The 25,655-nt window shown below is 49.1% G+C and overlaps 9 protein-coding genes and 1 non-coding gene across 10 annotated transcripts; 5 read left to right on the top strand and 5 right to left on the bottom strand.

The window, feature by feature from the left end:
• Positions 1 to 760: 760 nt before the first annotated feature.
• On the top strand, positions 761 to 2,689 carry VFPPC_08749 (endoplasmic oxidoreductin 1 precursor; the record flags this gene model as incomplete). The annotated part of the gene is made up of 3 exons (XM_018287400.1): positions 761 to 853; positions 921 to 2,512; positions 2,572 to 2,689. The coding sequence occupies 3 exons, from the start codon at positions 761 to 763 to the stop codon at positions 2,687 to 2,689; spliced, it is 1,803 nt and encodes a 600-aa protein (XP_018140384.1).
• Positions 2,690 to 5,020: 2,331 nt separating this feature from the next.
• Positions 5,021 to 6,703, bottom strand: VFPPC_08747 (F-box domain-containing protein; the record flags this gene model as incomplete). The annotated part of the gene is made up of 1 exon (XM_018287399.1): positions 5,021 to 6,703. One exon carries the CDS (start codon positions 6,701 to 6,703, stop codon positions 5,021 to 5,023), a length of 1,683 nt encoding a protein of 560 aa, XP_018140383.1.
• Positions 6,704 to 7,655: 952 nt separating this feature from the next.
• VFPPC_14475 (Zn(II)2Cys6 transcription factor) lies at positions 7,656 to 9,020 on the top strand (the record flags this gene model as incomplete). The annotated part of the gene is made up of 1 exon (XM_018292243.1): positions 7,656 to 9,020. The coding sequence occupies one exon, from the start codon at positions 7,656 to 7,658 to the stop codon at positions 9,018 to 9,020; it is 1,365 nt and encodes a 454-aa protein (XP_018140382.1).
• Positions 9,021 to 9,140: 120 nt separating this feature from the next.
• Positions 9,141 to 10,932, bottom strand: VFPPC_14474 (major facilitator superfamily transporter; the record flags this gene model as incomplete). The annotated part of the gene is made up of 4 exons (XM_018292242.1): positions 9,141 to 9,389; positions 9,441 to 9,545; positions 9,609 to 10,792; positions 10,857 to 10,932. 4 exons carry the CDS (start codon positions 10,930 to 10,932, stop codon positions 9,141 to 9,143), a joined length of 1,614 nt encoding a protein of 537 aa, XP_018140381.1.
• Positions 10,933 to 12,147: 1,215 nt separating this feature from the next.
• VFPPC_14473 (FAD dependent oxidoreductase) lies at positions 12,148 to 13,689 on the top strand (the record flags this gene model as incomplete). The annotated part of the gene is made up of 2 exons (XM_018292241.1): positions 12,148 to 12,741; positions 12,793 to 13,689. 2 exons carry the CDS (start codon positions 12,148 to 12,150, stop codon positions 13,687 to 13,689), a joined length of 1,491 nt encoding a protein of 496 aa, XP_018140380.1.
• A 1,362-nt stretch (positions 13,690 to 15,051) lies between these two features.
• Positions 15,052 to 15,945, top strand: VFPPC_14472 (GLEYA adhesin domain-containing protein; the record flags this gene model as incomplete). The annotated part of the gene is made up of 1 exon (XM_018292240.1): positions 15,052 to 15,945. One exon carries the CDS (start codon positions 15,052 to 15,054, stop codon positions 15,943 to 15,945), a length of 894 nt encoding a protein of 297 aa, XP_018140379.1.
• Positions 15,946 to 16,531: 586 nt separating this feature from the next.
• Positions 16,532 to 16,844, bottom strand: VFPPC_14471 (fungal hydrophobin domain-containing protein; the record flags this gene model as incomplete). The annotated part of the gene is made up of 2 exons (XM_018292239.1): positions 16,532 to 16,576; positions 16,635 to 16,844. The coding sequence occupies 2 exons, from the start codon at positions 16,842 to 16,844 to the stop codon at positions 16,532 to 16,534; spliced, it is 255 nt and encodes an 84-aa protein (XP_018140378.1).
• A 2,726-nt stretch (positions 16,845 to 19,570) lies between these two features.
• On the bottom strand, positions 19,571 to 19,683 carry VFPPC_17308. Its single transcript has one exon. It is a non-coding gene; the product is annotated as a tRNA-Leu (tRNA).
• A 1,891-nt stretch (positions 19,684 to 21,574) lies between these two features.
• Positions 21,575 to 22,578, bottom strand: VFPPC_08746 (nucleoside-diphosphate-sugar epimerase; the record flags this gene model as incomplete). The annotated part of the gene is made up of 2 exons (XM_018287398.1): positions 21,575 to 22,066; positions 22,129 to 22,578. The coding sequence occupies 2 exons, from the start codon at positions 22,576 to 22,578 to the stop codon at positions 21,575 to 21,577; spliced, it is 942 nt and encodes a 313-aa protein (XP_018140377.1).
• A 1,026-nt stretch (positions 22,579 to 23,604) lies between these two features.
• VFPPC_08745 (siderophore iron transporter) lies at positions 23,605 to 24,912 on the top strand (the record flags this gene model as incomplete). Its single annotated transcript, XM_018287397.1, has 3 exons — positions 23,605 to 24,233; positions 24,293 to 24,737; positions 24,862 to 24,912. 3 exons carry the CDS (start codon positions 23,605 to 23,607, stop codon positions 24,910 to 24,912), a joined length of 1,125 nt encoding a protein of 374 aa, XP_018140376.1.
• Positions 24,913 to 25,655: the final 743 nt, after the last annotated feature.

The raw sequence follows: 25,655 nt of genomic DNA on the forward strand, positions 1-25,655 counted from the left end.
ACTTTGCTCTGTACCAAGGTACATATACTTCAGTACCTCTGTGCAATTGCCCATTGATGACCGACTTCTGTGCGAATAATATGAACCAGACCATCCATCTTTCCGTCTTTCTTCTCCATCCTCTATTCCCCCCGCTTTCTTTTTCTTTGATTCATTACAACATTTTGCTAGACCCTTCATTTCGCTAGTTCATGGCATTGCATATCTACCGCCACGGCGTGCCTGCATGAACCTCACAAAAAGCCGTTCAATGTTTGCCTCCCCACAAAACGAGGTTTATGAAGCAACCAAGTGGCCCAATCCCGCTCCGCACACTCCGCAGCCATCGCCAGGATCTGACTAGTGTGGCTTTGATTGATCATCATCAGACAGCGTGGCATCTTTCAGTTGAATTGCAAGTTCTGATTTCCACCATTTCATGTTCAGGTCACGAACTCCTGTGATTTCTAGATTGGTGATTTAATTTATCAATCAGCTTTGAACTTGCAGCATTGAGACTGTGCATTGATTTTTGACAAACTTCATCGGAAATTTTGCCGGCGAGGCCGTGTTGCGGTTTTAGCTCAAGCCACCAACAAAGTGCATCACACTGTGGCGGCAGCGTTTGATAAGATAAGCGTCCCTTGCCAACGGTACTTGGCCTTTTCATCTTTCGTGACGAAGCAAAGCCAAGACTTGCGACCGGCGGCAAAGAGATATCGCAAGCGCCTTTTGACGAGCCTTTTTCGTCAAGTCCTAGGCTTTCTCTACCGTTTTTACAATGAAGTCCGCCAGCAGACTATTCTACCTCTCCGTCTTCGCACTCTGGGCAGCCCCCGGATCTTGTGAGGCCGACGCCAAAAGCGAATGCGCAGTAAGACTTCCTGAAGGCCAAGTTCCCCATACAAAGAATCAATCACCGCCTAACCTCTATGCGATAGATTTCTCCCAAATCAATTGTTCAAGACGCATGCGCTTCTTATGCGACGCTGGAGAAGCTCAACGAACGAGTCAAGCCCGCCCTCGACGATCTCACTCGAACCACTGATTTCTTTTCGTACTACCGACTAAACCTCTTTAACAAGAAGTGCCCATTCTGGGATGATGAGAATGGCTTCTGTGGCAACATAGGATGTGCTGTGGAGACGCTTGACAACGAAGAAGATATACCTGAAGTGTGGAGGGCGAAACAATTGTCGAAACTAGAAGGCCCCCTTGCCAAGCACCCTGGCAAACAAGAACGAAAGAGGCACCCCCAAAGACCGCTACATGGTGAATTAGGTGACGATGTTGGGGAGAGCTGTGTGGTTGAATATGACGACGAATGCGACGACCGAGACTACTGCGTTCTGGAAGATGAAAGCGCATCGTCTAAAGGTGACTATGTGAGCCTGCTCAGGAACCCTGAGCGCTTCACAGGGTATGGTGGAGAGGGCGCCAAGCAGGTCTGGGACGCCATATATCGCGAGAATTGCTTCCAGAAGAGCTCATTCCCTCATTCTGCCAACCTGGGCATGTCTTTGAACTACAATCCCGCGGCCCTGGACTTCAAGCACGTCATGGACGCCGCGGGTCGGCAGGCTCAGCTTGAAGCCCAGCGCCTTGAGCACCCCAACATTCCGTTTGTTGCCAGCACGGGTTACGAAGCTGAAGATGAATGCTTGGAGAAGAGGGTGTTTTACAGGGTGGTGTCTGGAATGCATGCGAGTATCAGTGCCCACCTCTGCTGGGATTTTTTGAACCAGACCACTGGAGAATGGCAGCCCAACGTGCAATGCTACAAGGACCGCCTCCACGGATACTCTGACCGAATCAGCAACCTGTACTTCAACTACGCGCTTGTCACCCGAGCTGTGGCCAAACTCGGCCCATATCTGCGAGAATCCGCATACACATTTTGCACAGGCGATCCAGGGGAGGACCTGGCCACTCGAGCCAAGGTGGATGAGGTGACAAGGAAGGCTGGCAGTATTCCTCAGATTTTTGACGAGAGTCTGATGTTTGTCAATGGCGAAGGCCCATCTCTTAAGGAGGATTTCCGCAATCGATTCCGCAACATTAGCCGACTTATGGATTGCGTCGGGTGCGACAAGTGCAGACTCTGGGGCAAGATTCAGACCAATGGCTACGGCACTGCGCTCAAGGTGCTATTCGAGTTTGACAACAACAGTACCAGCATCCCGGTGCTCAAGAGGACGGAGCTTGTTGCCCTCTTCAACACATACGCCAGATTGAGCGAGTCTATGCGGGCCATCGGAAAATTCAAGCAGATGGTGGATGCAGAAAATGGCAAGCCACCGGCAGTGAAAACCGAGTCCGGGCTTTTTGAACACGAAACCATCAAGTCAGAGCCGGAAGAGGTGAATGCGTTCGACGAAGCCGACCTAGGAGGGCCATGGAAATTGCTTCATGAGATGCAGCGACGTGGACCCAAGAGCGATTCTTTTCGGGACCAATTCTCGCATGAGATGGCGCTCTTCAGGCAATCTCTCCGGGTGGTTGTCCATGGGTGGTGGCACGGATCAATCTTGATGTAAGTGTGAAGAAACGGGTGTTTTGTCGCATAACTAAAGCTAACATGACGGATTGCAGATATCGCATTGCTGTGGGCGAAGCATATCGCCTCTGGCTCTATTTCCTCGGACTACAACCACCGCCAGGTTTGGTCGAATATAGATGGGCACCGAGGGACAAGAAGAAGGAGTTGTAGACGATCGAAACTGCAACTTGCATCAATTGGCGTTTGAAACAGCATTTTGGCACTTGTTATTTCTAAAGGGGCATTGATATCATTTATTTACATTGATGATGGCATTTATAAATAAACATCCGTTCCCATTTTGAGCTTTCTGAAAATCAAGGTTGGTGCGTGATCGTCAACTGTCTTGACTTGTCGCTTCATCCCATCTTGCTTTTGTGTGTCAGCGGGCCGTCAATGCTCGTCCTCAATGCTCGTCACGCTTCCAAAGCCTAATAGTTGGCGAATCGGTTGTTGACAACTAGGCTCATCGGCTCCACGTTGAGGGAGTTGGTGATAGGAGCCCACACCGATTGACTTCCTTGGGTCAAGGCCTCTTCTGTAATAGATAGGAGGGAAACTGGTTAGCTCTGTGCTGAAATATGCACTATAGTTTCACATATCGGGCAAATACCATCTGCTATGCCTGTCCCACGTCGTCCATACAATCGGACCAGGAGGAGGAGGCCCGGAGGACTACCCAGCCATCGGTGGGAGCGCAACCTCAAGGTGACGGCTGGCAATGAAGGCGAGGACTTCCATAGGCACAGACATGATTAGAATACAGTGATAATAAGTCTCAGGTAGGTTGAATGGTATGTATATAGTTCAATTTTGACATCGTCTAAATGAAAAATATCCTGGGTTCAGGCCAGGAGTATTTGTAGTCGTTGTTCAGGGCACTGCTGTGAGAATCAGCATCAGCCGAGTGCCTGGCCTTGTCTAACTAACCCCCTCCTGGCAATGTTCGGAGGTTCGAAATGAGGCGCCAAGTTTGCATCGTGCATACGTCCAATATCCTGTGTGACTGCAGTTGCTGGCCACAACCGGCTTCGATGTTGTGTACTCCGGACTGGTCCGGTGCCTGGGAAGCATCAACCTGGTATGAATCTATGCACCAAATCCTGGTAGCAAGCTGCAGGGTGTAGACGGTGAGGAGAGTGTCTGGTCCTTGTCATAGAGGGCGTGGACTGAATCAAATGTCAGCTTGAATGGACATGGACTGTAGCCCTGTGTTTTCTAGGGGAAAGAAGATACTTGGCATCTTGCAGCAGCAAGTTTACCAAGCAGGGAGTTCTGTTGTCATCTTCGACTTCCTACTTAAAGTTGAAACTTGGTAAGTTAAGCTTAAAGTATTCATTAAGTCTAATACCGGGCTAAAACACTGCCTAGGGAGCTGAAGACTATTGGTATACTACGGTATAATGTTAATTTTCCTTTCGTATATATGGTTAAAGTATAGATTCCAAAACTTGTATAAGTTAGGTTATCGTTATTTCTTCTCTATATTCCAAAACAGGCGCTTTGCGTGGTTGCTTCTAGTACAGGACCCAGGCCATTACAACTTCGGAATCATGAATTGTATTTCATATACCGTATGCAGTCTCGCCTGCTGCAATGAAGTGGGCAAACGGGGATTGATAGAGTTGAAACTCTTCTTCGCACACCCCTTTCGTGTGGGTGTCAAGTAGCAGAAGCCACCTGCAGGATAGTTACGACATCACATTGTCGTTTGCGAGATCTTGTGGAGTATCGATTGCACCCTCTCCATGTGCCTTGTACTGGAACATCTCCCATGCAGTGCATGTGCATCTTTTATGATGGTTGGTGTCTGGCCGGAACTTTGCCAAGCCTGCAGCCACTGGTTCCCAAAATGACATCCAGGTTATCGCACAAGATGTGTCCACGTACGGCGTATAGACCAGAGGTGCCTGACTGCGATTAGACCAGGCCAGACATTTCGACACAGCCTTTGCTCAAATATTCAGTGGCGGGTTTTGTCACTGCATGTGTACAGTCTCAACTGAGTTCAATGTTGAGTCAGCCCGGACCAGGCTCCAATTGTTCTGTACGCCACTCTCCATGTTGGCTCAACGTTGAAGATTGAACGTCCAGAGATTGTGTGACATCCGCAGAACCTTAAAGGTTGCTTCGCTTGTGCCATACACAAACGTATGCGTACGTATAAGTCTTCTTTGGGCCGTCGCTTGGGGACCCAACCCCCAAGACAAAGTACATGGAGCATAATGAGAAGAGATCCGTTATTGAAGCCAAGGACAGTCATTTTCTTTTGTGGTACTGTCCGAAATGCGGTTGAGTTTACAGCCTCGGACGAGACGGTGATTCCAACGGTCGTGACCAGCCAAACCAGCTACCTGCTTGACGTGTTGCTCGATCTGGAAATAGCTTGGGCGTGGTCATTGAGAAATAGTAAACGCGGTAGGCAAACAAATACACAACCCGCGTGAGTCGAACAGAGAGAACCCCACAGTATTACACATGAGTAACTCCTACATGTATAATCTACTGCCAAGAAGTGAACTCAATAAAGCTCCTGTCACCAAAGTCGGCCCTAGCCTGATCTAGATGCTGTTGGTAGTCGTCGAGATGAGTGCCGAAGCAGTCGCGTATTCTCATAACTACCTTGACCTTTGTCAGCAGCGGGAGATTCGCCTCCCTACGATCCTCAAATCCGTCAAATAGTCTCTTCAGGCATTTGACATCTCGCCTTGAGGCTGGTGCGTGTATTATCAGCGTCTGTAAAGATGGCGGTAACAAGCTAACCAATCGCCACTTTCCGTCGCGGTCGTGGTCATCGCAGCTGTCGTAGTCTTCCTGGTCGCTCTCCTGCGCAAGATGCTCATTTTCATCGTCGTCTGCTTGGGCTGTTTCGTCCTGGTCTTCCCCTTCGTTGCCTTGCTGACTATTGCTATCCTCTTGTTCGTTATCTCGTTTCTCATTATCGTCACTCTCATCATAGCCGTCATCATCTGCTACCTCTTCGTCAAAGCCATCATCCTTTTCCTCTTCAGATTCCCCCTCAGATTCCTCCTCAGACTCGTCCTCAGACTCCTCTTCTACATCAATAAGGTTTCCCATGGACCCAGTGCTATTGACAAAAAAGACAGTATCGAGCTCCAAATGCGTTAGTACTTTGAACGCCCGCATCGAGCATTCCATAAGCGCCGAATCAGGCCATACCTGACCCGCAGATAGGACAAGTCTCTCCAGGTTGCCGGCGATATGTTTCCGCATACACCAAATAAAATTGTTGATTTCCCATCCGTAGCCAATCTCGTCCTTCATAGAGTACTCAAGCTCCAGAACTCGCAGACGCTGCATATTCTTAAAAAGAACTGCAGCTCCGCCGCTGGTAATCACGTAGTCCTTCAGCTTCATCACCTCGACCTGTTTGCCCAAGGTAGGATAGTGCGTGCAGTCGTCATGGCTGGGCTCGTATACTCCGCACTCGTGGTACACCTCACGCAGTGAATTGAGCGCTAGAAATGGCAATATAATTTCCATGTTGACTCCGGATTGCTCAAGGATATTGGGTGTCGGAAGTATAGTATGCAGTTTTTGAAGCGGTTGGTCGTCCAATTTGGCGTCATTAGCTCGGGTTACGAGCAGATGCAATAAGTCGTGGACACTGCGATTGAATTCACCTTCCTCTCCTCCCGTATCTAAGCACTCGTGACGTATTTCAGGTAGAATCAATGATTCAACGTTGGGGAGTAGACTGAGAAGAAAGGTGATTGGGCCGTCAAATGGGCGCTCATCCTCATCGGTATGTTGGGCAATGTTTTTCAGCCAAGTTGCCGTGGAGTCGGGATCATTGTTCAGTGCCGCCAAATGTCTCGACTGCTTGACCAGTGGCGCGAGTGTATCTGATATACCCTTGGGGAAAGTATGTGACAAACGTTGAGTATCGGGGCACCTGGGCTCCCCAAAGTTAGGGTGAACAATGTACGAAGCAATGATGGGATCAGCTGCAATTTCGCCGAGCAGCTCGGGGATGGATTCCGCCGTTTCAGAGCCGAATTTGAACCTGCGGTATTTCTTTCGGAGATTGTTATGATGAGCTATCATGTGTAACGCTGCATGATAAATCTGTTTACAAGTTAATGCTAGGTTCTCAAAGTTGTATGGTCGCGACAAGTTCAAGATTATCTCCAACAGCTCTGGGGGAAGGGTGAGAATGCCCATCTTGTCGACAAGGGATTGCACGCGCCCGTGACATCGCATGGGAAAAGCGAAAAGCGAAAAGAAATTAGATTAAATCAAAATCGAGTTCGTTGGTTAATACCTGGCTTCACGTGGGTTTGCACATGGACCCTATGTTCGGCCGTGGCCAAAAGAAGCCATTGCCCGACGTAAATGTTTCCAACTGACACCAAATCTAACCAACCAGACTCATTGTTTGAGCACGAAACAACTCCAGACCAGATGATTCTCGGCTTGGCATCTTGGCAAGTTCCCCCATTGACCATATTGTCTGGTCTGGTTCAATGTTGCTCTTCGTCTGTTTCTTGGAGCACAAGACAGCCTCGAGTCTGTTTACTCGCAATTGGCTGCTCGGCACCCCCTAACCTCAATAAATGCCAAGTTTTGTTCAAAAAAGACGATTGATACACCCTTTTTTTGACACAGCCAAACGCCTGATGGCTGACCGACAACGGAATCAGGCTGAACCAAGATAGAGAACCCACGCAACTCCGAGTTGCGGCTTGTGGCGTCTAGTCCCCCGCGCTAATGGAATGGACTCAATGGAGATACGGAACACACAAGTCCCTGATCCCTGACTCCAACAAGTTGCCGATTTGGACAAGATAAAAGAAAGTGTTTCGCTGGTCCGTAACTATCGCATTTGCGGGGGAGACTTGGCCAGCAGTCCGGTTCACACCCGCCAACTATCACCAACCCATCCTTCGGCATGACAGCTTCACCACCATCATCACATTCGTTGTCACCCTTGGTACCGACAATTCCTACAAAACGAAGACCCTGTGATCGTTGCCATGGTATCAAAGAAAAGTGTCGTTGGTCGTCAGACAAAGCAGCCACTTGTGAAAGATGCAAACGCCTAAGAGCTGAGTGTCACACCTTGCGACCAGTGCGAAAAGCTGGTCGAAAGCCGAGGCTGGCATCCGGGAACCGCATGGAACTTCGCCGGCCGTCACTCGCCGAGAAGTTGTCTCCTACCTATTCTCATGATGCTACATCGCCAGTCGACCTCGGGTCGCCGAGCTCAGTCACATCAGTCAAGAGGGAACAAATAGCCACATCGCCAACCGGCGACCTGACAGCCCCGACATCGAGTCCAGGAACGCCAAAGTTCGAGTTGTACCAGCGAGTCGTCCTGTTTCCCGATCTGAGTCGCCTCGAAATGTGTCTACTAGATGCCGCTTTTCATAAGCAGATGAACGTGGACAAGTACCTCATTGGGCCGAGTTTTCGAGAGCAGCACCTGCAAGCATTCGCCGACCATCTTGACGCCGGAATGATTCACCTGAAAGATGCATTTATCGCCTGCGCTTCAGTTCTTGTTGGAGACCAACAACTACAACAGCTCGCGTTGGGTCAACAAATTGGATTCAGGCGAGCCGCTGCGGCAGTAGCTTCTTTGCGTTCCTCTGCGGTCACTGTCCACCGTGATCATGACCTGTCCGTTATATTAATACTGGGCGTCGCAATGGTTACATTTGCATTCCATAACGATGTTGGGGCGCCAGAACCCATGTGCAGCTACATTCTTGGCCTGGTAAAGTCGTATTGCCGGGACAGTCACTCGCTGAAGCGCTGTTTAGGAGACAATGGCCTTGCGTTTCTCGTGTGCCTCTTGGGGACTGAAACAGAGTCATGTCTGATCAAGTGCGAAGTTCCTACCCTCCAAATCAGAGTGTATGAGATTGATCAATGTGTCGATCGGTTCATTGGAGTGTCATTACCCATGCTTGCATATTATTACGACGTCTGCGAGCTGGCCAAGAAGGCCCGATCCAGCAGGACAAGGAGCAATGGGGAGTTGAAGCCGAGCATTTGGCGTGCTCTGAAGCGATTGGAATGCCACATTGAGAAGTGGCAGCCAGCAGTGCCCACGGATTTTCTCACAGGTCGATTTGCTCCGGCAGAGGTTACTCTGATGTTGACACAATCCAAGATCCTCCGTCTGACTGGCTTGCTGATACTTCACCGACTGAAACACGCCTATGGCAGCCAGGATGGAAAGGCCATTGCCATTTCCAGTACGATCTTGAGCGAGTTGGAAACCGTGTTGCGATTGACTGGACGATCGGTGCCATTTGCAGAGATGCCACATCTCGCAGCTTCCTTTGAGGTCAACAGCCTGGCGGATAGGAGAGACCAGCTGGCCAAGTCGGATGCCATTGTGGACTTTTCCCCGTTTGTTTGTGTCGAGCACAAAGCCTGGTTGGCGTCATTCTGGGCTGTCAGGGACAGGATGGGCGATGCAAAATGTATATACTGGGACGATGTGCAAACGTACATCGCATGCGCGGCATAGCTCATCATTAGGCGTTTACTTTGTGGCATGTACGGTTTCTACAGGGATATGGAGCAAAATTCGAATCGAGGTATATAATGTAAACTAATGTAGACAAGGTGGCACCAGACTGCACCACGTTCAGACGTCGCGAGTTGTCGGCTGCCTGCTAGCGTAATTCTTGTAGGCTTTGGCAGACGCAGCCCTGAATTTCTTGCCCCAACGGAGCAATACAAGAGGTATAAGCAGAATTGTGAAACAAAGAACAGATACAAGAATATGCACATTACGTAGCCCCATGCCGGTGATCCATGGAGTCAGGGCGAACAGCACAACCACAGAAAACGCATTTCGTGTGAAGATGACGCCAACAAGGGCATTTCCAATAATCTGAAACAACATTAGCAACTTTGTTCAAAAATGAAGCGAGAATCAACTCACATCATGGTAGCAGTCCATGGCGTAGGAAAGCGCAATGTCGCCTGCGACAACGAGCCCGAAACCAAAAATGCCGTAGCCGACGGCAACAAGTGGCCAGGGCAGGCCCTACGACAACAAAGTTGATTAGCACGGATAGAGGATGGTGAAGATTTAGGGCTGTTTGCTCACATAGGCCAATCCAACGCCGCACATAAGGATACCGGCGGGAGTTACGAGTGACATTGGCAGCGCAAGCCAAAGACGCATTTCTGGCTCGTAGATGCCATCGTTCCGGCGCGCCAACCACAAAATAGACTTGTCGTTCATCCATCCACCGAGGAAAATACCAGGAATGCTACCTATAAAGGGCGCGAGATTCATCAGACCGACGCCGGCAGCCGAGAAGTTGTACGGAGCATCAAACATGTAAGTTGCTTGCACAGAGGTCAGAATGGCAAACCAGGCCAGGAGACTACCAAATGTGAGGGCAGTATATGTGATGGCAGGGAAGGTAAAGAGCAGCACCACAGGCTGATAGAGATCGTGCAACAAGTCCGTCTTGCTGTTTGTGACCCACGCCATGCGCTGGCGGTAGCTGTTGAGGGGAATAGAGTGGTCGACCTGGATAACCGACCTATTCCATTCTACGTGATCAGCGGCCTCTGCCTCAGAGTGCTTCTCATCCCCAACCGACTGAGATCGAATCGGCTCAACGTCGATTCCGGTGCTAATATTATTGACAAACTTGGACTCCTCGAAAAGAAAAAGAATCAAGACCAAGTTGATGCCAAACAAAATGACGCACCACCACCACATCCATCGCCATCCTTGGCTATCGACGATGTACCCTGATGCCACGGGGCCAAGGTAGGCACCGGTAAAGGTGAAGAACAGGTAATAACCGTTCATGAGAGCATGGTGATGCACGAAGAACAAGTCCGCAATGGTGATTTGCACAATAGTCTCGCTGATGGCGCCGCCGAGACCGGAGAGGAGGTTGCTGCCGATAAAGTCGCCTTTCGTCTCCGTCACAGCATACCACACGCAAGATACAAGCTGCAGGACTGTGCTGAAGATGTATAGTGGTCGCCGTCCAAACTTGTGGACGAGAGGCACAAAGAAGATGCAGCCGATAGCCAGGCCGCCGTAGTTGATGGCTGCGCCGGCGTTCAGGAGATCAATTGAGAAACCTAGTTCGTCTTGGTACTGCTCCCAGGCTGTGAAACCAATGTCCAACTGGACAAAGGTCAGAAGCACGTAGAAGGAGACGAGGGCGAAATTAATATTTTTGCGCCATGATGCCCAATTGAGAGGGTCGTTGGGGTTGGTGGTTGGGACGGGATGTAGGATTACTTCGTCAGTGGGACGATGTACTGCGGGAGAGTTAGATTCGACCAAATGTCATTGCGTAGGTGTAAAACTGAAGCAGAATCTTACAATCTTTGAGGGCAATTGTACCGGGAACCCAGAAGTCAGGGTCGCGAGGGGGTGGTTCGTCGGCTGTGTGATTCATTGCGGCACAATGTGGACTCTTTCAGGAAAGTAAAAGGAGCAATGGATAGTGATGACTCTGATGAGCAAAGGTGAATTAGGGGACGATGACACAGAAAGACCTAGTGGTTTGAATTGCAAAGACTGTTCCCCAATGCTGGTTTTATAAGTTGAGAGCTGTCAACATCCTCGCCATACAGTCGGGTGAGTGCAAGCAACCTTGAGTTGAGAATACGCTCGAACCCAACGTTGACTCTGCCAGACCCATGAAACCGCGACTATCTTTGATTGATCAATATCAGCCACGGCAGCCAACCGTTCAACCCCACGCTGACCAGAAGCACATTGCCAGACCAATGGGGAAGGAATCTCGTTTCGCCGTTCGCGCGGTGGCTGGCACCCAGGATGTGGTATCTTGATTGCAGCGCAGTACGTATCGCCAATTTGGAGAAGCCATGGCTCTCAACTCCACAACTTTGCGATAGCTCGACATGGAGAACCTTCCTTTGCCCCAAACCGTCGATTGGTGTTGATGCCAGAGGTGCCAAACCAGAGTCAGCGATCCGCGGGACCCACTGCTTGGCTTCAAAGCCTCTTTGTTCCTCCGTGCTCGGATCGGAACCTAAGAGTCCGGACTCTCTACCCCGCGTTATCAAATTTGGACAGACCAATCATAATGTGTTTAATGGGCCGGCTTGGCGTTTTCACCCTTGAGCGCATCTCCCCCCCAAACCAGACCCGTTCTGGAAACGCTCATCATCGAGTCTCAAGACTGGCACTGGGAGTCAGCAACTTGCACAGCACAGCACAGCACACAGCCCCTGCCAGATACTACCCAACTCTTGTCAGTTGACGGAAATTTGCCGGTGCCACATTCGAGGCGTCATCTCATAGTGCTGGGCAACTGGTTGCTTATCGAAGAGCTGAACGCGTTTCAAGTTTCTATTCCCTTGGTCCGCCTCTCTACCATTTATGAATCTTGGACGTGGACTGACTTGTCAAGAGCGGATTCCGAGGCGGCCGACGGCCCGTTTGCCGATTTTCACTCTCAGGGCTTACATTAACTTACAGGTTCTTGACGGACGGGCTCCTCTGATATCGTGATAAATACTCCGTCTCCCAAAAAGCACACTCGCCGTCATTTCCCACTACAGGCACCTCAACCAATTTCTCATCCGGCACATTCCGTACACTTGCTTCCAGTCATCTACTTTCGCAGACGAAGCAATCATCCAAAATGGCAGTCCAGATAGATCCCAGCATCATGGCCGAGCTGCGTGCTCAGACACTTCAAGATCCCCAGCTTCCGAGAGACAACCCTACCGTGTCGTTTTGGCAAATGCCACCCCACCCATCCCTGTCTGAGGTGCAGTCTGAGACTTTGCCGGCCGCCACCGACTACGCCATCATTGGCTCGGGTGTGACTGGCTGCAGTGTAGCCAAGAACTTGCTTGACAATTCGCCATCTGATGCATCTTCCATTACTGTCTTTGAGGCACGCACTCTCACAAGTGGTGCGACTGGGAGAAATGGAGGACTTCTCACCTCATTTGCTGTTTGCGACTTCAAGCTGCTGAGCGACCATTTTGGTCTTGAGCAAGCCACAAAGATTGCACGATATGCCAATAGAACACTGGAAAAGATGCATCAGCTGGCGAATTCTTCCCCCGAATTGAAAGAAGCCAGTGATGTGAGGAGGCTTCAGGACGTCATTTGCTGCCAAGACGAAGCCTCCTGGCAGGAGGCCAAGGAATCATGGGCGCTCTACGAGAAGCATGTACCAGAGGATGCAGGCAAGGCTCAGTTCCTCACGCCAGAAGAAGCCGATGAGGTGAGTATGTCATTCCAAGACAAGGATCGAGGCGGCTGACACCACTCCCAGAAATATAATGTAAGAGCCAAGGCTGGAGTATTGTTGTTCCCCAATGGAGCGTTTTGGCCCTATCGACTTATTACTCGGGTCTGGGGCCAGCTCCTCGCCCAGCACAAGTCTCGTCTCTCGGTGGAAACGAAGACACCTGTCACCGAAATCACCTACGATAAGGATGCAGACTCCCAATACCCATACATTGTGCACACTCCGAGGGGCAATGTTCGCGCTAAGAAAGTTATCCATGCAACCAACGGATTCACAGGCCATCTGCTGCCCGAGCTACGAGGCAAAATCTATCCCTTGCGGGGGACAATGTCAACTCAAAAGTCTACCCCAGAGTTTGGAAACCGTGGACACGAGGTATCTTGGAGTGTGACGGGTGGAGGAGGCTACGATCCCACAACTCAAATCATGGATGTAGGGCTCCTGTATTCAAACCAGAACCCGCGAACGGGAGACATCTTCATCGGTGGCGAAAAGGCAAAGATCAATGAGATACTTGTCAGTGATGACACGCAAATCGGGGCACCGTGTGTGGAAAATCTGTCATCCGTTTTGCCTCGAGTCTTTACAAAGGGTTGGAAAGACGACGACAAGCCCGAGGTCAAGCAAATTTGGTCTGGAATCATGGGCTTCACGGCGGATCGTCTTCCCATTATTGGGTCTTTGCCACAAAAGTACACCAAGAGGGGCGAAGAGGGTGGTGAGTGGATTGCTGCCGGGTTTAATGGCTATGGCATGCCGCTTTGCTGGTCGAGTGGTGAGGCTGTGGCCAAGATGTTGCTTGGTATTGATGTGACCGACTTTTTGCCCGAGGCGTTTGTTGCGTCTTGTGAGCGGTTGGACGATACTAAGCGGATGAGTCCTTCTGCTGCGCTGGAGTTATTCTTCAGCGGGAACCCGTAGACAATATGGCCAGGGTTAGAAGTGTAGTTAAATTTAGGTATGTCGACGGATGATATGATGTGGCGAGCACTTGATAAATTTGAATTAAAGGAACTAAGGCCGTTTGTATGAGCAATGATTGCTATGTTGACGGGCACCCACTGCGCCGCGCAACTTGTGAGTTTTCGTGCGGGTGCTGACTCGGAAGCAACTCAACGCTCTTGGTTGCAAGTGCCTCCTAAAAGTCGATTAAGAGTACTGTCGATGTAATTGAATCGGCATAGCGAGCGTTTCTATCGTCGACAAATATAATCAAAGGTGAACTCTCAGGTGTGACTGCCGTTTCTATCGCAGACATGGATACTCTTGCTCCCTGATTTAACTTCCCTGCTCTAGAGAGGGTTCGTGATGAAAACCATAGACTATTTTGAAGACCGCAGCATGCTAGAGACGAGGCATCAGAGCGGTTAGAGTTCAGTCGTGGTGTGTCACACGGTGTAACTAAATTGTCCTGGCGATCTGAGGGCGAGAAGCAATAAACTTGTCTGTTCCTGACATGTCTGAGTAACCCGCAAAATGGTCGCGGCAATCCGAAACTCTGGATTGTCAGCTACCATAACGGCTCACATTGCACTTAAAGATATCCCGTCTTGAAGCCCCAGAATCGTGTGGCTGGCGACACAGGTCAGCTCCCTTCGCAACAGGACGAACCAAAAGTGTGGTTGATGCTAATTACCCTTCAGCCTGAGACCACCCTTGTATTTCGTCATCATAGAAGTGACTTTTACCGTGACAAAGGGGACTGTTCCCTTGGTGCAGAGACACAGACGTAGTAGCATCTGTTGACACTCCTGCATGTCAGATTTTGTTCATGAACCTTGGCAGCTGAACCTGTCGTAAGTCCAAACTCATCACATTGCGCAATTTGTTCTCCATCACAACTGTTCTTCTTGCACTGAGACTCCGAAGCAAGTTCCGCCCTCTTTGGCAGGGCACATTCGGCTGAGGCGTCGGTGGCTGGCTGTCAACGCATAACTCGTCCATTTTGAGTGACGCGAATAACATGGGCTGCACAACTCAGCCAACGGTTGGCAGCCACATCTCCATGTTGCTTATTCCCGACTAATTAGAGCTGGGGATCACAACAAGGTATCACCGTCGGCAGATAACTTGTCAGCGGCTGACTGAGGCAATTGCAAACATTGTGCGATGTACGAAGCGCATTTCTTGCGTTTGAGAGCTGCGGGGACACGAGGTCACTCTGGTAAGTTAACTATTTAACCCATTGGTAGTCCCGGAAATGATGAGAGTATCAGAACAATTTCCCGCAACCCTATCATCACACTTGTTAGCAACCATATAAACCCTCTTGACTTTTTCAACATGCGGAACATCTTTGCTGGGGCTATTGTGGCAGCACTGGCTGTGACCAGCGTTGCCCATGGCGTACATGTCAATCGTGCACTACAGGCTCGACATGAGACTTGTCCAGAAACCAAGACGGTAACAGAAACACATACTGTCACGGATTGTAAGACCGTAACTGTTACTGAGATTGGATCTTGCACAACCACAAGAGATGCATCTACAACCACCAAGTCCACAGCTACACAATCTACAACCACGAAGACCACGCCTACACCAACCAAGTGTCCTGCTCCCCCAGCATGCAACAACCTGGGCTTTGACTGGGCCTACTACAACAACTCTGCCCGTAATGACGACAAGACCTACTCTAAATTTCGACCAGAGACTTATAAACGCGTGACCCCCCTTTATGTCGGGACAACGCGGTATGTCGGAGGTCTTTACGGCCAACAGGGGGGCAAGGACCCGACGGGACGCATCTACGGCTCCACGAAGAACCTCAAGCTAGACTTCTTCGCTCTGAACCATCATGCGTATTTCTATGCTTGCGAAGCCGGCACCTACACTATCGACATTCGCTATGCTAATGATGCAGTGTTCGTGTGGACAGGCGCAAAGGCTTACAAAGGTTGGACTGATGAGAACGCTGATGCCAAAGCGAGGTACAACCAGCCGGATCATATCGCCGGTCGGGCGAATTTCAAAGTTCAGACTCCGGCTGACACGTACGTGCCCATTCGATTTGTCTATGGACAAGCACAGTATGGGGGCGGGTTTTATTTCATTGTTACTACTCCTTCCGGTCAGGTTATTGTTAGTGATACAGACAAAGACAGTCCTTATGTTGTCAGGCACTCGTGCGACGGGGTCAAGGCGCCAAAATATTTGCCTTTTGGGAATGAAAGATAGGGGTGGTGTTAGGCTGCGCTGTCTCTCCCCAGATCGCGAACAATCCACCTCTTTACACGTGTCCTAAATGAAAATCATGGTAATCATTGCTTCCATTGGTAGACAGTAGCCAAGTAAGGTAATTCAGACGCTTCTCGTCGTATCAAAGGTCAGATGGCATATAGCGGAATTCACATTCCTTTGCAACTTACACAGATATAGTAGAGCAAATGGCTTAGACCCAGCATGCAAATTTGCAAGGTCACATTGTACATGGGTCAGGGTAGTTTGTTGTAAAGGGCTATATTATTAACTACTTGCTGACCAACAGCCCAATCGGCATTGCCATAGCAGCAGGCTTGCGAGACCTCGTGCTTAGCCTCGGTTTGATTTTCAGCCACCACACATGAATATATATACTAGCCACCGATGTGTACTCAGCCAACCTTGCAATCATTTACTCGTCAACAGCAGGCTCAGGGACCATGACAGAAAAAGAATGTGCCAGTTTCCTACACTTTGTCTTTCTTATCACTCAGTCGCTTTCATGAGATATTGTGTGCAAACTTGGAGACTTGTCTCATGAAAGGCATGTCATAGAAGCCATTTAGAGAATCTTGAGGCAGTCGAGACCAATGTTGATAAGACCGCCCTGAAGACCTTCGTATTAGCAACAGTTCGCTACGAGAAGAGAGAGTGCATATTGTTACCTGAGGAGCAGACTTGCAGCAGTAGGAACCGCCGCTGCAGCTATTGCCAAGAACGTCGACGATGCAGAGAAGACCACCGAGGAGGCCGTTGCAGCAGACGTAGTTTCCATTGTTGTTGCACTGGCTAGGAGGGTTGTTGCCGCCGTGGTCACCGGTGGGAACGGCAACGGCGGTGGCAGCGAGAGCGAGGACGGCAGTGGTGAACTTCATTTTGACTGGTGAAGAGTAATAGCTGGGAGCCAAGTGATTTGAAAGAAGGGTGAGAGTTGTAGTAGATTGCTTTGGTTGGAACTGAGTGCTGATGAAGAGAAAGTCAGAATGAAGAAGTGAGGATATTGTGGCCCTTTTATATTTTTAGATGCCCATATTGGCCTCTTAGAGTCCTCGAGATGATGACCCGATGATAATCCAAGAAATGTCGCGTAGCTAGTCCTGTATTGTGCTCTCATACAACGTTTCCCTTGCGTTCTTTGATATCCTTGATTTTATTTCATCTGTTGACCGTGTCAAGTCCGTTTTTGGTTAAGCAAAAGGATCGACATAGATAGTTTGATGCCTCACCAAGCCATGTGAATGCACTTTACGTTACATCTGCTAATCAGAGCTCTTCCTGGGTTATCATGACGGGGCTTAAAAGCAAACGTACTACTGCAAGGGCTGTTTGCGTGTCTACTCTGGGCTTGTCTTTTGTTGTCCACATCTGCGATTATGTGGACTAGGATGCATTGAGGCGGTGTTTATGATTACTGGCTTGGGAACCTTGCTTATGTAGCAGACGAGGCTGTATGGATAGTCCACCGGTTTTGGACGACCACGGATCAAACCACCTACAGTGTCTTTCACCTCTTTCCTATGAAAGTTAAGCGCCGCCGCGGAACTAAAGCATGCATGGCCGCCAGTCAGTGGCCAACTCGGTGAAGGTATGTGCAGGACGGGATTTCAAAAGGGTGGTAATGAGTCCAGACTAGGCCGCGTTGTGGGTATCTGGGTCTACGGGCCGCAAAGTGTTAGATAGATTTCCCTTGTTTGATCAACGGGCCGCACTCACAGTAGTTAAACCACTTGCACTGGTGATATAATCGTATACGAATTTGTAATATGAGAATGCATGTCATCCCTATGCTGTAGAATAGTTTGCTGAAGAGACACACAGAAAGCCACGCAGCAGAAACAATGTCTCAAGACGAACCCATGGCAACAGCACAAAAGCAGGTGGCGTTCCACTTGCACCACTCAGCAAGGAGCCAAATCTGTATCCTTCTCAGTTTCCACGATGTATCCCAAGCGGACGGCAGTGGCAAAGGGATACCATTTGCTTTTGCTTTGCGGATATGCGTCTTTTTGCCTCTGCCAGACAGAAACCATGGCTCCGACAAAAGCCACCGGACTGTCGGGAGTAGTACTCTTTCGTATCATTGGTCTCGACCAGCCGGCCCTCTGTCATCTCGGCGTAAGAGACAAGGCCAAGCTGTCCAGCCTGTCCATCCCGTCGCCTTGCGGCGTCCAAAGCCTGCATGCTATGCAGGGGGGGGGGTTGACAAACTCACCGTTGATTGGCGGCCCATGGGTAAGCCTGAATGCTCGAATTCTAGCATCAGCGGTTCAATCTCTGGTCAAGGCCCATCTGCCGATAATACCGGCTGCCATCCCGGCCGATTGCGTGCAGCAAGGGGGATGGGGAAAGTGGATTTGTTCCCATTTTGAGTGGGGGAAAGGCAACAAAAGGAGAGACAAGTTGGGGAGCATGGACATGACAACTCCGAGCGGACAAGCTAAAGCGAAACATCTGTTCATTCTCCATTGTTTGGATGGCATTCGGCAGTCATCTCCGGTTCCAGACTGTACTTTTCTTTGTTCCAGCCTGCCAATCGGACAATATCCAAGGCAAGTCACGCTGCGGCAAAAAGTGTCAAAGCTAAAGTAGCAGCGCTAGTTATGGATGACACTTGGCATATCACGGGCAGTGCCTCGATTAGTTAGTGTCAGGTCTAGAGACTTGTGTATGATCGCCGACTCGTAAAAACGAAAATGATCCCGCCTGACGGTCCAAGCCATCCCCTGGTGCTTCTTACAACCAAAGAAAGCCACACAGGGCATAAACCTCCGGCCGAACGTGAACAAAGAGTTACGATCCTGTGCATCGGCATCCCACAATCAACCAAACTTGGCTCCAAATTGTTATCCACATTAGGTTCTCCCGCAGATACTTCCCGTTGTTGCATTCAGCCAGCCACGAATCTCGACCTGATTGGGTTGCAGTTCAGGTGTTTTTTCTGTGCCTAGTCCCAAGTTGTTAACCCCCTTGCAACCTTGGCACTGGAGGCCAGAAAAATACGGAAACGCTGAGACATGGGAAGAACGCCAAGCTAAGTAAGATGAAGTCATGGCACTTCTCAGCTCTGGCTGTACCAAGTCGATGAGATGCAATGCCTCGCATCCCGTCGCTTGCAGTGCAGGATCTGTACTCAGTGTGCCGCCATTCTTATGTTCTTGACATTTAGCAAATGTTACTTTGTTGGGTCAGGTTTAAAAATATTCTTGACCGGTTTCCGTGTCGCAACTGATCATCCAAGATGGAGATCACATTTACAATTTCGACGAAATATATCCCGCGGAGTTATTGCTCAGGTTATGAGTGCCAACGCCGATGCACCGAGAATCCTGCATTTGGCTAGAGGTGGGCTAACCGGCCACAGAGGTTGGATGCATTAGCCAAGGTCGAGAACCGAAAGTCAATTGTCAATGACACATAGAAGGTGAGGCTCCTAACTTTTCTGTGAGGCAAAAGGAACAATAGCGCTACTCAAGGCACCAAGGGACGGTGACTAAATTAAGCGGCAATTCCTAAAAAAAGAAAAGAAAAGAAAGACCGATCACGATTGATATCAAATAATAAGCTGGAGCAAAAAAAGCGAATAATAAAAAAAGAATTCATGTGACACCTGAGGGATTCGAACCCTCGCCTATTACTAGACCGCGAATAGGGACAACTGGACAAGTCCGATTGAATACCTGAACACGGCGCCTTAGACCACTCGGCCAAAGTGCCTCGATTTGTGATGGATGTGAATTGGCTTATTTTTATTTGAGTAGTCTCTACTCAATGCTCTTGTTGTGGGCCACACCACATTGTTGTGCAGACTCGGTAATCTCCCGCTGGACAGGCATCTATCCATGACAGTTTCTTCGTCAACCAGCCCAACCAAACCCAAAGGCTGCCATTTCAGCTGTACCAACTTCACATGTTACGCAATTTGGGGTCCGTTTGTGAATCTGACATCACAATACGAATCAACCTCCCGAACTTTTGACACCCCCTTCACCGACCGCCATCTTTAACAGCCCGGCAATGGCATTCTTCTTGACAGCCCTTTGGCGCCACTCTTGCCTGCATACCTGCTCGACGTTGTAGCCATGGTTCGACCGAGTTGCATAATCTCTGACGTAGTTTCGGTTGATACGATGCATAGACTGTCGTAGGAAGCCTTGACGTATTTGGTCAAGGCTGCAGCCAAGGGGCTTTTGCCATGAAAACTTATTGCAGCCAGCTGGCAGTTGGGGCTGCGCCGAGTTGTTCGCCTTGGCAACAATCCATCCTCTTTTAGATGTCAGACATTATTTTCTCATTTAGTTGTTGAATGTATGGGGAAGGAAAACGGTCGATCCAAAAGCGCCGTGATCTGCTCCATCGGCAAGTCTCGCATTGAACAAGAGAGTACACCCGAGTAACCATCATCGTGATTGTCGACTTCGTCGGTCAGAAGTACCCTGCTAATTCATTTCTGTGGAAACGTTATGTTGTTTGTATTCGCAACAGGGATAATCCATTATCTTTCCCCTCAACTTTGGGTTGTCGCAAGGCGGCACATGGGAGTCTGCGCTACCGTGGGCAATCGATGGCAACTCAGACTCTTTCTCTTAATGTTTGCCTCCCTCTCTGCTCTGCCGTCCTCCTCCTTAGTTAACTTGTCAGTCACTCAAAGATGTTTATATGCTCTCTTGTGTGAAAAGCCTCGGCATCCAAGACCTTTGCTTCCGTTTCTATCGCCAGCATTGTCCGCATGATTAGACTTCAAGATCACATAACGAAACACATCCATAGAAGATTACCTGTTCCTCATACTATCAAAATAGTATGATGTGTCTTCCTGAGTCATTAGTCTGCGTACGTGGCTGCATCACAATTTTCACTGGTATACCCTTAACTACCTCTACAATCCTGCCAGGGCCGCACAAGCTCGGCTTGCCCTCTTTATTTCCATCTCCGTGACGGACATTTTCTCACGACACATGCGGCCTGGCACATATGAACAAGGACTTTCATGATGTATCCTCTCCGTTGTATGTTCAGAACATGGCCACAATCCCACGCTCCTCTTAGGCTCATCACGATCTCGTCTAATAACGAGGTGCGACGTCTGCGGAAGAACACGGTTGGGTCAACTTTGTCTTGCCTTCTCAAACGATGGCACGCTCTTGAGTAGGCACTTGGAACGGCGCAAATCCTGCGCCGGCTCTCCTCTTATTTCAGGTGTTTCCTCTTAGGTTTCCGGTAGGAAAAGCTCTTGTTAAGCTGGTTGCACTGTTACGTGCAGTTTAGCACCTGGTTTCCGTACAAAGTGGTAGCAAATTCCATACCAACAAGCCAGCTAATGCCAGAACTTGTTGATTCGTTCACGATTTCGTAGGCCAAGTGACCTTGATGGAGCAAAACAATGATAAATGATGAAGACGAGATGGAACTTTGCGTACATTTTCGCCTAGTTCCTTTCGAACTTTCACATGGTATTCTAAGAAACACCGAGAACTACCGACAGAATACTGGAAAACATACGGGATTAGAAACAGGTGATCGAGTAGGCTTATAGGCCCAACAAAGACTGTGGAATATCCCGAATACCATATAGAGCCTAGCAATTGAAACTTGACAGCAATGCTTCTCACGCGGCGTTCGCCAAAACATTGTCAATCCATTCCTCAACCGACGTAGGCTCCCTCTCCAAAAGCCACCTCATCACATTAGGGCTGCCCTGCAACCCGCGACGGTTGTAATATAAAATTAAGCGCTCAACTGTGTCTCGAACCAAGTCTCCACGAGGATCGCCTTGGCTTCCCAGTTGCCTGGTCCCGGCTCCGTACAAGAACTCCATCAGCTTGTCCGAACCAGCCTCTAGGGATGGAACCCTGACTTCGATTTGTTTTCCAATACGATTTTCAACCAATTTGACCACGTCTGTCTCAGCGATAGGCTTCGTCGAGCACAGAGGATACTCGGCAAGATAGTGAGCTTCTCTCTCGTTCAGAACCTTGACTGACACTTCCGCGAGATCTGCCAGGGAGACTAGGCTACTGGCATAGTTTGGTGACCACCATTTATCAAGAACCGGCTTCTCCTGAGCAACAAGCTTTGCCAGAGGGAAGGTATCCATAAACTACAGTTATCAGCACAAATTTCATCGACAGAGTTTGGGGGACTAGGTATTCTGATGCTCACATTCACAGGTTTCAGGATTGTCCAGCAAGTGATTGGACTCAAAAAGAGGTGTTCCTCGACGTAACTCTTGAGGTCATGATGTAGTAGAGTCCTGTGCTGTGTAGAAAGCACACTGGAGAAGAGAAAATGTTTGAACACATTGCCTTGCCGTTTTGATTCTATGACAGCAGCATCAATCAGATTAAAGCCCATGACCTTTTCGTGAGAATGAAGGCTTGGAAGTACAGCATTAATAGCTGTGGCGCCTTCAAGTAGTTTTGTGCAATCGGAAAGCGACTGCAAATCTACTGTTACGACGTCAGCGTCGGGGTAGAGGCACTTCAGCTTTTCAGCCGATTTTGACGAGTGTGCTGCCAAGCGAAGCTGAAACTTCCCTTTGCTATAGATCAAGGGGATAAGGCGAGAGCATTGTTTGCCCCCAGGGCAGGTTATGACAAGAATCTCGGACATGGCGATGTTCTCAGGGTTCTGCAACCGTGTTAAATGGAGCCAGCACCTGCAATGGGATTCTTAAATGCAAATACTGTCTCTATATTTCTCTGTATTGAAGCATTATAGCCTTCTTTTATCATTCGCAGTGCCGTAGACCTGTAGATCATGCAAACCAGAGATTACTCCCAATGCCGGGAAATCTTAGGAGACAAAGTGTCCTCGGCACGGAACCTGTATAAACTATGCGGCCTTCCGTTATTCCAGGCTTCGGGATGGGCCAGTTGTTCCCACTATCTAAACTAAACTTCAATCCGACTGGTTTCGCTTCAACGTGAAGGTGACAGCTTCTTCACGAGCCATCATACGCCCAGAGAGCAAACCTTGTCAATAAATGACCAAGTGGTCTGACTTCGATATTGCATCTAATCCTTGCTCATGCCCAATACCCACTTTGTCAGGCGGGCAATTGTTTCGACGTATTTGGCGACGTGCGTGAAGTATCAACCATTAAGATTTGGCTGAGATAGTCCGAGCCGAGGGTTACACAATGTGGCAACAAATAATCCTCAGCCGCCCCTTGAGCCAACAGACAGGGCCGTGCGCATTTCCGAATCTTGCGACAAAATGAGTTGTTAGCTGAATAGAGTCGCAGTTTTTTTCAAGTCAGATGATGATGGATCATGTTGTTGGTCAACAGTTGATGGATTAGATTAGATAAGATATAGCTAGCCTTGCCTGTGGCTTGGTCTCCAAGGTGATAATGAGCAAGAAGGCGATGGGACCAGTTCGTTGGCCGCCCATGATTCTTGTAATGAAAAAGTTACACGTCATAAACGGGGATATGGGCGTGTGATCGGACATACTCGGTTTAAATTCTAGAAGTTCAACTAATATGAGCCATTTCTACGAAGTACTTGAACCGTCAATCTGCCAGGTGTTTTCTTCATCAGAACTTGAAATGCAGTCCGTGAAGGAGCTGCAGGTTTCCATCTAGCACGCTCTCTGTTGAAAGACACGTTTCGAGTGCCAACTTTCCAAGAACCCATGGAGAAAATCGCTCTGGCTGCGAGCGAGGCAGCTTCGCCAAGCTCGCAAAATGCTGATCCAGCGATGAATCCCACCGCCACGGTCGGGGTGCAATCACAAGGAGTAACCAGGATGGAGGCTATGTATCGCTCAACGAAAGGGGACAGGAGGCTGTTATGGCTTGCAGGCATCTCAGTTTCGGTCTGTGCCTGGGTGTATTCATTGGACTTTGCGACATCGCACAACTATTCTGTTGATGTCTCATCTTATTACCGTCAACATAGCACAGTCCTCGCCACCTTGGGCATTGTCACAAACATCATAAGCGCGGTGAGCAAGCCCTTCATCGCGAAATTTTCGGACATCACAAGCAGGCCATACACGTACATATTTGGGCTCGTGTTCTACGTTATGGGCTATGTTATCGTATCGACCTCATCATCCATCTCGGCATATGTCGTTGGGGAAGCCTTCGTGTCACTTGGCAGCTCTGGAATAGATCTTGTGAACGATATCATCGTTGCCGACCTGACGCCCCTGGAATGGAGGGGATTCTTGGGAGGATTGCTATCAACGCCGTTTGTAATCAACACCTGGTTTGCTGGAAAGATTGTACAGGCAATATTGTCCAAGGGTCAGTGGAGATGGTATGCTGAGCCTTGTCATCCTGTGCAAAATGTTCGGTACTGACATAGGCATTCTTCAGGGGTTACGGGATGTTTGCTATCATCATGCCAGTCGCCATCACCCCAGCGATTGCCACCCTCATCTATCTCGACCGAAAAGCGAAAAAGTCTGGCACGGTCAGCCTTGCCTCAGGTGGCGAGGCTCAGCATGCGGAGAAGCAAGTCTCGGATCAGATTGGCCACGACGGCGTACCAACTATCAACTCAATGACAGTTACCTCATCCCGAGGTAGCTGGTTACAAAAGTTTAAGCGTGGGATGATAGAAATTGACTCATTTGGACTGCTGCTACTCGGATTTGGTTGGGCACTTCTTCTTCTTCCATTCTCCCTAAAGACTTACGCACAGCATGGATGGAAAAACCAATCACTTATCGCAATGTTTGTGGTTGGTGGTGTATTATGGATTGCCTATGTGGTGTATGAAATCAAATGGGCCCCGATGCCTAGTGCACCAAGAAGATTGGTATTTAACAAGACCCTAATTACTTGCATAATTATCGAGTCGTTCTATTTTAGTAAGCTGAAGCGACGTCAAGCAGTCCCATCGTCTACCCTCGTACGAAGCGTACTAACTGTATTTTCACAAGTATCCGGAAACATGCGTGGCCTTTACTGGTCATCTTACGTTTACGTTGTGAAACCGTGGAGCTATCAAAACTGGGTTTACTATAACAGCCCAGTATAAAACCGGAATCACGACGGACCCAGTTTCCTTTCTCAAAAGAGTTCCTGAGCTGTGGCTGCTTTAACCTGAGCAGTTCCTGAGCCTCAGTGAGTCACCCTGAGCAGCCCCTGAGCAGCCCCCGAGCCACCTGAGCCATCCTGAGCCATCCTGAGCATCTCCTGGAGTTTCCCTGAGCTACTTGCTATTGATGATATCATTGTACTCCCTTTGGACTGGAAAACGATTACGTGGACTCTACGCGGCTCTTATGCACACGCCTCTTGTGGCCTGCTTCTCGTGAGATAAGGATCAGTAAAATAACTAATTGTTTACATAGAAGTCATTCTATTACATGAGATTATTGATGATCCTCGGTATCTCCGATAGCTGCCTAGAATAATCTCCAGACGTAACTCGTAATGGGAGTCATGCAAGCCTTCTGATCGTTTTGATGGAAACTCGTGGAATCATGAGACTCCAAGTTTTCTGCCTTACCTAAAGCTCTTAGTGCCGTCTCTGATTCATGTAGCATCCATTCTACAGTAGTATAGCCATCAGCCGGGCTCTATAAAAGAAAATCCATTAGACGATTATAATGCCCTACTCTTTGCGTCTGAATTAGAATACCCTATCGTGAGCAGGACTCATGGGAGGTTCGCTTCGGGCTGGCCTCACAGCCAGATAGTAGACTACGATCAATTTGGCCATGCACATAAA

Source organism: Pochonia chlamydosporia, chromosome 6 (assembly GCF_001653235.2).
Source record: "Pochonia chlamydosporia 170 chromosome 6, whole genome shotgun sequence".
In the NCBI taxonomy this organism is placed as follows: Eukaryota; Fungi; Ascomycota; class Sordariomycetes; order Hypocreales; family Clavicipitaceae; genus Pochonia; species Pochonia chlamydosporia.